Genomic DNA, 11,016 nt, shown 5'->3' with positions numbered 1-11,016 from the left:
TCGAGAGAAGGAGTGTTTGAATAAATTACTACATATTATGACAGAATCAAGGTTGTTGCTACGCGGAGTGCATTTTAAGGGACGATAGAGGAATTGAAAATATTATTTTTAGAGCAAAATCTTCTTCTGACTGTTTAGTGCTAATGGTATAGAGTTACCTAATGGTAAACTTTATTGAGTATTGTTCCTATTTAATTGACTGGAATTATTATGTTAAATGATTTATTTCTTCGGGTTATTGCTTTAAATTGATGTCGCTTCTTCTTGCGATCCGGAAGCTCAACAGGAAAGAGAAAGTGAGGAGTGTCCCGATAAAAAAGCAGTTTAGCGTTGTTGCTGACATTTAATTGTGCATTTAGTGCAAAATTTAGAGGATTCAAAGACAACAGAAAAATACTATTTCAAAGAATCCAAAGTTCTCAGACGAACCAAAACATTTCAAAATTCTGTAAAAAAATGGTATCTTTTGTTGTGTTGGGGCCACTACGATGAAATTTCGGGAGATTGCTATTTATAACTCATTTATAAACTGTGCTAAATTTCAAAATTCTCAGACAGCAAACTCAGATTTTATGTCCTTTCAAAATTTCCCCCTAAATTTTACTTTTCAAAGTGGCGCTATCTTGTGGCAAATCGTGAACTTCAAATATGTCAAAAAATTTACAAAAAAAGTTTTTTTTTCCTAGAAATGAAAGTGCCAAATTGAGATTTATAGATAAAACTTCTAGTTATTGGATTATTGATTTTCTATGTATTTATTTTGAATTCTAAATGGGATTAATAAAAATGTACTCTGAAACGTCAAAATATTGCGAGTAACGTAATAAAAAACAATAAATCTAAGAAAAAACTGAAACTAAAATATGCGGTGAGCATCTTGTGTACATCCAAGAATTTGTCTCTTCAAATTTAAATAATATGTACATATCTTTGCAAAAACCTTGACACCTCGCAACTTACATCATCCCAGCACAAACTTAAATGATTAAAAAAAATTCTATTGTGCGTGTGACAATATCCGACAAGGCCAAAATCGATAATTCCGTTATTTACTCCCAACTAAGCTTCGTCCATAAATAATATTTCCAGGATCCGCAAAGACAATATTCAAGATAATTAATAGCCGCATTATAAATATTGGCGGCGTTTTTCTAAATCAAATGCTTGAAAGAGCGGCGCTGCGTGCGTAGGAATTAACGAATCGTTTTGTTGTATAATTTTTTGCGCCGTGTCTTTTGCAATCGCTGAATTCCACGTTTTGACAACGATAAATCAGTGAAGAAATCGATTATAATGCGAAAACTTCATTAGCTTGACATGACATCTCAATATTTACAAGCTCTGACCAAAATTGGATTCGCGGGCTATAAATAATTGCAGTTTTGACCCAGAAACATGGATTTAGATCCGCGTCGGCTGAAATGTTAATTTACATCCTGTTGAAGACATTTTGACATTTCTGTCGAATAATGACGAAGATTTGCCGAGCATGGCCATGGCTTCCCCACGCTCCCATTACCCATCGAAACTGATTAATATAATTATTATGGACTGCTAATCGATTATTTATTTAAATGGTCCATTAAGCGACATTTATCGAGAATAATAATCGGTATCCAGGGCACAATTTTCAAAGCCTTGATATCTCCGTGTAATTATCCTGCAAGGCGAGCACTTATCATCAACGGATTAGAGCAAGGATAATGAGATGAGCAAAATTTGCATTTTTGCACTAGTTTTTCGCGATTGTTTGATGCATCGACCTCGATCGGATCATGTGAGGATGAGACATCCTGAACTGCTGATTTTAAATTCGAAGCCTGATTTGTTCCATCAGGTCAGGACTCTGGGTTATTTGGAAAATAAGTTAAACAAGCGCGAGAAAAACTATCGCGAAAACGGGGTCTTTCAGTTATCCGAAACTTTGATCGGCCATAACTCAGTTATTTGTTGTCGAACGTGAATTTCGAGCACGGATTTGGAATCTACGCAAAATTCTGCGTAAACTGAGCTTTGCTTTACTCCAAAATAGGCCAGATATCGACCTCAAAACTTTGATAAAGTTTAGTTACAGATTTTTTTTCAAAAACATCAAATTTTCGACTTTTGGAAAATCTAAGCACGAATTCTTAGCTAAAAATGCGCGAGAAAAACGATTTCGCAAAGGTTTTTTTATATTCACCTTAATTCCGGAGATATCGAGGAAAATCGTTTTTGAACCTCCAAAATTTTGGCCCTCTGGCAACAACCTGAAATTTCAAACGCCTCTAACTCAGTTATTTGTTGTCGGACGAGAAAAATAAGGGTAGTTTTGGATTCAGCGCAAAATTCTGCGTAAAATAAGCCCATATAGCTTAAATTTCGTTAACTAATAAACGAGATATCAACCGAAATAGATTTTTAGAGGGTGATTTTAAGGTCATTTTCAAAAAGCTGTCTAGGGGCGAAAATCATTGAAATACCATTGAATTATATATCGATCAAAAGAGCAGCTCGAAATCTATCAACTGGCCAAATCTCAGATCGACAGGGCAAATAGTTTTCGAAGAGTGATTAAAAAACGAAAAATTGAAAATTTTTCATCGGTTAAGTCGCAACATTTTTTGTCCAAAAAATTGACCATCGAATTTTGGCGGATTCTGAATTAAAATGACCCGAGAAAAACGATGGTCAAAACTGTTTCTCAAAATCTTTCGTAGTTTTGGAGATATTGAGCTTTGAAAATTTTCCAACTTAAAATTCAATATTCGAAACTTTGATCGTTCATAACTCAGTTATTTGTGGACCGATCCCAAAAACTCGCACTTTTCTGGAACCTGCGCAAAATTCTGCGTAAAATGAGCCCCAATAACTTCAGTTCGCTCCAAAAATAAAAAAAATATTGACCGAACTAGATTCGTTGTTAATTTTTCATTGCATTTAGTGTTGGCCTAAAAATTCGACCACCATAATCCTAATTTTAAACAACACGCTAAATCTTTTCCTTCCACGTGTGAAACTCGAGTTTTTACTTATGAAATAAATTTTATTAGAATTATTCAACTGCGAAAATGACATCACCTCAAAAGTTTTATGTTCGTGGCGACCATCGTTACAATTTTGTTGAAAAGACGTGAGAAACGTGTTCACAATGCCTTTGTACAAATTTGATTTATTATGGACCTTGTTTCATATAATTACCGTGTGAATTAGACGAAAAATGAACGCCAAAAACCCCAGCAACTTGGGAGCCAAGAATTCTCGAATCGCAGAATCAAAAGAGAAACGCCGAAACGCAAAACTCTTCTTTGCGATTAAATGCGTTTCAAAATTATCCGGCGCTTAACCCATTTGTTTCCCACTAACAAAAAGATAAGACAAGTAAATTATCGCGCCCATTCGACGTAAACAGTGTTATTAATGTTCCCCATAGCTTTCGAAAATAGATAATGACAAGAAAAGTGCATTCAGTTGCGTTGTTTAAACCAACATGAAACTTTCCATCTTCGTACTCGTGTTAACTTCTTTGGCGGGCGGTTTAACTAAATTTGTAAACCCGCGCATGTTCCTCAACCTCTTCAAATCGAAAATCTTGGACGTGATCAATTTAACCATCAATGGAACGGCTTGTGGGCGCGACTTGAAGCTATTCGTCACCGATCTGTTCGAACAGGAATTTTGGGCAATTTCAAGTAAACTGTTCTTAGTGTTAAACAGTCAATTTTGAACCCCATTTTAGTGTTAGATGCTAGTAGTAAAATCCAGAACGGACTCCTCAATGGGAATTTACATTCCTACGGGAGCTACGACCAATGCTTATCCATCCGGAAGGAGTCCCCCGGGAACGTCCTAATGGGGAAATATTGCACCATGAGCTTGTTTCTCCATGAGCACGCAAAGAAGTTCTTGGACAACATGGTGGTAAAATTGGAGTTGAATTCTCGTACTGAGGTACCAAATTGTAGAAAAGTGGGCTTAGCAAAGAAGGTACGGCGATTATAAGACAGTCGGCCTCGTCTCATTATGGGCTGTGCATCCCAAAATCGTGCTCAGTTCCGAACGTTACCACTCTCTTCAACCACGTGCAAAAACGGTTGTTTCTTCCCGTCCACGTGAAGTTTCGGGAAGAGTCCTGTTATTACCACGACAAAGAGATTCCGGGAAATGTCATCGATCCATACGTATTGTACGTGTGGGGCCCTTCTTCTATCTCTTTTATACCGTTTTTTTCCAGTTTCTTCTTCTTCCTCCTTTTGGTGGTGGAACTAGCGAGCACTTTCTACGACTTGCATCTGCGTGCCAACAACGCACCCCCGAATATCTTCGTTAGTTTTTCGTGGTACTCAACCACAAAAAGATTGTTTTCCACAGAGACCAAAAGCGACACTTTGACTTGTTTGTTTGGTATTAGAACTATCAGCATAGCTTGGATTATCTTGGGTCACATGCTTTTTTTGAGGTCTTTTATGTGCAGTAATCGGCTTTATGTCTTGACGGAGGTAATTATAGTGATCGTTAAATTTCCATTCGAGTTGGCTTTGCAAAAAAAATAATGTCGTAACAAGCACCTACCGCATTTGATAGTTTTTTGTTTTTTCCAAAAGCATAGCAAGCTTAGAATGGTCTAATTTGAGATTTTCAGTGGCCGCGTCAGTTATCGAGTGTTATTTTCATCGCTGCGCCGTACGCCGTGGACACTTTCTTCGCAGTGAGTGGGCTTTTGGTCGTATATATTTATTTTAAGGTGTATGGAATGTATGAGATAAAGTACGAGGTCTTCTGGTTCTACGTCTTGAGAGTTCTAAGGTAGATTACACAATTTTGAAAAAAAAAATGGCCTGGAGGAGTGGAATGGTCCGTTTTGCCCAAGTCCGGATTGAGAGATGTTAAATTATTTTCCGTTCGTTTTTCAAAATTGTTATCAGTTTTTCTCAAATATCTTGGCGAAAATTAACTCTTTCGGCGACTTCTATAGTTCATTGAAAAGCTTATTTAATTACCTTTCCAATAATATATTACAGAGTTTCATGTTTTTCTGAGTTGTTAAGCAAAACTGAACGCGAGGTACTAAAACAAAACTTATTTTACAAATATCTCTGATTCCTGACCTGATGGATCAAAACGGACTTCGGATTCAGAATCAGGAAGCAATTCTACTTCAGAAATGACTTTCCGGAGCTCCCGTACACATTTCGTTCAAAACTTATTGACTAATCTTACTTGGAGACTTCAACTAAGAAATGCATAATAGGCGACGAACCTACAATTTGAAGCATAAAAGACGCGTTAATTTGCATTAATTTAAAAGGAAGAATCGCATTGTTGGGGCAGTAAAATTGCAGCTGCGCGCTAGAATTATTGCCGCAATTCCTAACAAAAGAAAAGGTTCGTCGCTTACTATTAAAATCTCCACATTTCCGGCCTGCTGCGAAAACGATTTTTTATCCGAGCAGGCCTTCATAAAAATTGGATCACACTCTATATTCACTTGTTTTTGATGCACTAGATTGGTACCAGCTCTATTGGGTACGGTGCTTTTCAACATCACCATGGCAAAGTATTTTGTAACTGGACCTATGACGTCACACGCACTAAACTTTTTAAAAACAAATTGCGAAGAAAACTGGTGGAGAACTCTATTTTTTGTTAGTACTTACATCAATGCGGACAAACAGGTAAAATATTTTTAAACATCTCTGTATATTAACTAAACCCCATTTTTCCTGCAAGCGCCATGCAAAATGCGACTCAGTGATTGGTCGTTCGTCACCAGTGGCTTGTGGCGCCATCTGTTGATCAAAATTGACTCTGCAGGAAAAATGACGTATAGTAAATAAATTCTTGACGTTTCTTGTAAATTAACAGTGCATCATGAGCTCCTGGTACTTATCAGTTGACACCCACTTGTACCTCTTAGCGCCACTTCTCCTCCACGGTTTTAAAAAAAACTCGAAGAAGACTTTTTGGGCAATTTTGTTCCTCTGTCTCTCCTCCTTTGTCTACAACTGGAGGAAAGTGGTCAAAAACAATTACGGATTCCTTCTAATCTGGGAGTAAGTTCCAAAGACTCAAGTTCTTTCTCTCCAATAAGTTACCATTGGTAGAATCCCTCAAGAAGAATCTCCAGAACTGTACTTATCAACATTCAACAGAATGCCCGCTTGGCTCATTGGGACTTGTTTCGGCTACTGCTTGTACCACCGGAAGACCAAAGTCTCAAGAACCACAAATTTAGTTTTGTGGGCTCTGGCGTTGAACACAATCCTCTTCTTGGTGTTGTACCAAAACGTCTTCTTCCAAGAAGAGTACAACGTGTACCGCTCCGCCTTCTTCAACGTGTTTTCCAGACCTCTGTGGGCCACAGCTGTTAGTTTTATTATTTACAGCTGCTGCACCGGAGCCGGAGGTACGACTTCATTTTTTAACACTTCTATGATTTGCAGTTTCAGGTTTCATCAACACTTTTCTCTCCCATCCGATTTTCGCGGTTTTGGGAAAACTCACTTATAGCATCTACTTGGTCCATTTAACAGTTCTTTTCTTAGTGTTTAGCAGAGCGAAGCAAGCCAACCATTTAGACAGTTTTACCATCGTAAGTGTGCTCAAGAAGTCGATTGATCGTGACACTAATCTTCCAGTTCTTCGACTTTTGGGGAATTTTTGTCTTGACAGTACTCGCAGCGTTCCTCCTGCACGTTGTGTGCGAAGCACCATTCAGCTCATTAATGTATTATTTTAACATACGCAAAGTTAAAAAATGTTAATAAAGCTGATAATATTCACTTTATGTATTTTTACCAAACTCATGCATTTAGACCGCATTGTCGCAAAAACCGTCTTGAAACAATTCCGGGAAATGAAACTCCCCGGACTCCTCCTCTCGGTTCTTCTATGGAACTGTGTTGAACCGAAGATATCTTACTCAAACATTCTTCGTAATGTGGTTGAACCGAAAATTTTAACTCTAATTGATTCGGCCATCAATGGGTCAAGTTGTGCCTCAGATCTCAAAATCTTCATCAGCGCATTGTTCGGAACAGAATTATGGGCGCTCAAAAGTAAGACTACCTGTGTGCAAATTGCAGAATATGTGGTGAATGTAATTCTAGTGTTTGATGCCACTAGTAAAGTTCCCCCAGGAGTTCTTGATGGTACCATGCGATTTTTTGGGAGTTACGACCAATGTCTTGCCGTGCGGGAAAATCAGACGGGAAGTGTTATAGAGGGGCAGTATTGCACCGTTGCGGTGGCGATTAAAAAAGAGTTGAGAATGGGTGTCTACGATGCGGTAAGTAAGGTAAGATGTTAACTCAGTTTTGGAAAAAAAAAGTTTTATTTATGGAGGTTTCAACTGAGAAATGGATAATAGGCGACGAACTTACAAGGTGAGGTGCATAAACAACTCGAGTTTTTAACAGTTGCTGCATAATTTTTGTCGATGGTTCCATTCTAACCAATGAAAAACTACATGTTTGTGCGTAGGTATTCAAAGTTTTGCGAAATTTTCGTCACTTTTTCTCAATTATCTTGGCAAAAACTAACTCCATCGACTACTTCTTTAGTTCGTTGGAAAGCTTATTTAATTACCTTTCCAATGATATATTTCAGAGTTTTATGACATTGCAAGTTGTTAAGCTAAACTGAAAAAACAAAACTTATTTTACAAATATTTCCGAATCCGGACCTGATGGAGCAAAACGGACTTCGGATTTAGAATCAGGAGGCATTTCTACTTCAGAAATGACTTTTTGCAGCTCTCTTACAAATTTTGTTCAAAACTTATTGACTAGTCTTCTCGGAGACTTCAACTAAGAATTACATAACAGGCGACGAAACTACAATTTCAGACATAAAAGATCCGTTAGTTTACATTAATATTGACTACAAAATCGCAATGTGGGCACGGTAAAATTGCAGCTTCGCTGTAAAACTCCCCAATCCCTAATAAAATGAGAATGTCCAAAGTTCGTCGCTTATTGAAATCTCCAAAATTCTGTTGAAATCTCCGGTAACGGAACATTTTCACCACGAAAATGACGACTTTTGCAGACAACGACCGACAGTACCAAAAGATCAAAAGCATATTCGCATCTTATAAAGCGCCTAGTGCTTCACTTTGGACTGTGCGTACCAAAATCCTGCAACACAAAGAACCTAACCAAACTATGGAACTCCGTACAAACAATTTTGCAGTTTCCCATCCAAGCCAAATTCATTGAAGAATCTTGCTACTCGGCGGAACCCAAAATCTCGACCAACAACAAAGAGAAGTTTTTCTTGTAGGTAGCTCATTTTAAATTAACATAGTTGACTTTTCATTCACAGCCTTCTTATTATCGTCATTTTGGTGTTTGAACTTACCTGCACCTGCTACGACCTCTTACATAAAAACCGCGAAGAATCCAACATTTTCAGGTGTTTTTCTTTGTATTCTAACACGAAGAAGCTGTTGTCTTCACATTGCGAAAATAACGACTTGACGTGCTTGTACGGAATCAGAGCTTTGAGTATAATCTGGATTCTGTTCGGACATGTTGTAATTCACAGAACTTACACGAGTTACAACGGGAAATACATCTTATTCGAGGTAACCAATCAATCAAAAGTGTTGTTAAAAAAATTGAATTTCAGTGGTTAAGTAGTTGGCACGTCTTCACTTTGATCGTGCTTGCCGGACCGTACACTGTGGACACTTTTTTTTCCATCAGTGGTCTTCTTGTGGTCTTCATCTTCTTCAAACACTCCGGAGGATATAGAATTTCAGTGTTTCAATTCTATCTTCACAGGATGTTAAGGTGGTCTCAAGAACTTGCCAAAGACTCGGTTAATTTAACTTCTTCAGATTACTACCTCCGTTGATGGCTACCATCGCCTTCAACATTTACGTGGTGAAGTATTTAGTTTCTGGTCCTTTCGCCCACATCGCGCTGAAGATGTTAAAAACAAACTGTGAAAATCATTGGTGGGCCTCTGCACTCTTCGTCAACAACCTCATCAACTTCCAAGAGCAAGTAAGTATGAACCTATGAGAACTGTCAACAGACTTCCAAAAAAAATTTAGTGTCTGTCAGTGACGTGGTTTTTATCCGTGGACACCCACCTCTACGTCTTCTCTCCAGTGTTACTCTGGACCATCCAGAAAAGCCCTCGGAGAGGCTTCCTTACAATATCAACTCTTTGCTTTTTCTCTTATATCTACACTTGGAGGACTGTAATAAGTGGTAACATCGGCTTCGTGACTTACTGGGAGTAAGACGCGCTCTATTTTTTCTTCTTAAGTTAAACATAGTCTTCCAGAACAAGACGCCGCTCTGACTTACCTCTCCACTATTAGCAGAATGCAGCCTTGGTTAATCGGAGCCTTGTTCGGCTACCACCTTCACTGTCACCAACTCAAAAAAATTAAAATCCCGAAAATCGCCAATTTGGTGTTGTGGGGCCTCTCGCTGTCCACTCTCTTAACGCTCGTCTTGTATCAGACTGTGTTCATCACCGAAGAGTACAACGTGTATCGCTCCGCTTTTTTTCACAGTTTTTCGAGGTCCTTCTGGGCATTGGCGGTGTGTTTTATTATCTTTAGCTGCTGCACTGGACATGGAGGAATTTTTAACTCTTTTCTCTCCAACTATGTCTTCTTGGTTTTGGGAAAACTCACTTACTGCATGTTTTTAGTACACGTGACGGTTATCTACGTCGTTTCGTCTAACCGGAAATCGGATGATCACTTCAGTAATTTTGAAATTGTAAGTAATAGAGATTGTTGGTTAGTTTAGTGGATTTTTTTTTAGTTTTTTCAGTTTTGGGGTTATCTCGTTTTCACGTTGGTATCCGCGGCAATACTGTCGCTGGTTTTTGAGAGTCCAATAATGGGTTTGTTAAACACTCTAAGAGCACGGAAAAAGAAGATAACATGAAAATTGTGCTTTTATTGTAAATTTGTGTAATAATAATAATAATAATAATTAATCGCCCATAAATTATTAAATTAATCACCCATAACATTATTTGTTGTCGTATGTGAACTTCAAGGCTAGATTTGAGCTATAATAACACCAATTTCCCCCAAAAATAAGCGAGATATCAACCGCAGAAATTTGACATAGTTTTTAAAAAAACGTTCGTTTTTCGAAATTTTCATGAGTTTTTCTCAAATATCTTGGCGAAACTAACTCTTTCTTATTTAATTACCTTTCCAATGATGTATTGTAGAGTGTCATGATTTTGCAAGTTGTTAAGCAAAACTAAAAAAACAAAACTGAACGCGACAACTCAAAAAAAAACTTACTTTACAAATATCTCTGAGTCCGGCTTCAAGTGACTTTCCACAGCTTACTTACAAATTTCGTTCAAAACTTATTGACTAGTTTTACTTGGAGATTTCAACTAAGAAATACATAATAGGCGACGAACCTATAATTTAAAGCATAAAAATCGCTCTTTTTTTTTGTCATGTAACTTCTAAACGGCAAGAGATAAAAACTTGTTTAACACCGCGTTGTAAAGCAAAAATATCACTCTTTATAATGACGTAATACAATAAAAAATCAAAGCACCAACTTTGGAGTTCTCTGTAAAAAAAGTGTCGTTTTTCGAAATTTTCAACAGTTTTTCTCAAATATCTTGGCGAAAACTAACTTTTTCGGCGTCTTTAGTTTGTTGGGAAGCTTATTTAATTACCTTTCCAATGATATATTACTGAAAAAAACAAAAATACTAAAAAAAAACTTATTTTAGAAATATCTTTGAGTCCTGACCTGATGTAGCAAAACGGAGTTCGGATTTAAAATCAGAACGCAATTCTACTTTAAAAATGACTTTTTGCAGCTCCCGTACAAACTTATTGACTAGTTTAATTTGGAGATTTCAACTAAGAAATACGTAATACGCGACGAACCTACAATTTGAAGCATAAAAGACGCGTTTTAATTTGCACTAATATAGAATGAGAAATCGTATTGTTGGATTGTTGTCTAAATTAATAACATAATTTAAATAGTTTAACAATTTTTATAACCGTCACCATAAATCACCTCGCGC

The 11,016-nt window shown here is 37.4% G+C and overlaps 1 protein-coding gene across 1 annotated transcript; it reads left to right on the top strand.

Annotated features, from left to right (window-relative positions):
• The first annotated feature begins 3,446 nt into the window (after positions 1–3,446).
• On the top strand, positions 3,447–9,893 carry LOC148174650 (uncharacterized). The gene is made up of 19 exons (XM_088036894.1): positions 3,447–3,671; positions 3,719–3,897; positions 3,945–4,165; positions 4,214–4,478; positions 4,622–4,785; positions 5,486–5,654; positions 5,845–6,032; positions 6,084–6,385; positions 6,429–6,571; positions 6,618–6,738; positions 6,795–7,037; positions 7,089–7,276; positions 8,029–8,258; positions 8,305–8,566; positions 8,611–8,774; positions 8,822–8,990; positions 9,041–9,228; positions 9,269–9,722; positions 9,768–9,893. Exons 1-19 carry the CDS (start codon positions 3,470–3,472, stop codon positions 9,891–9,893), a joined length of 3,978 nt encoding a protein of 1,325 aa, XP_087893020.1. The 5' UTR covers positions 3,447–3,469.
• Positions 9,894–11,016: the final 1,123 nt, after the last annotated feature.

This window comes from Gnatocerus cornutus, chromosome 5 (genome assembly GCF_029298725.1).
Source record: "Gnatocerus cornutus isolate USDA-ARS CGAHR chromosome 5, icGnaCorn1.1, whole genome shotgun sequence".
NCBI lineage: Eukaryota > Metazoa > Arthropoda > Insecta > Coleoptera > Tenebrionidae > Gnatocerus > Gnatocerus cornutus.
The sequence above is the reverse complement of the archived record's forward strand: the minus strand, read 5'-3'. Positions and strand labels throughout refer to the sequence as shown.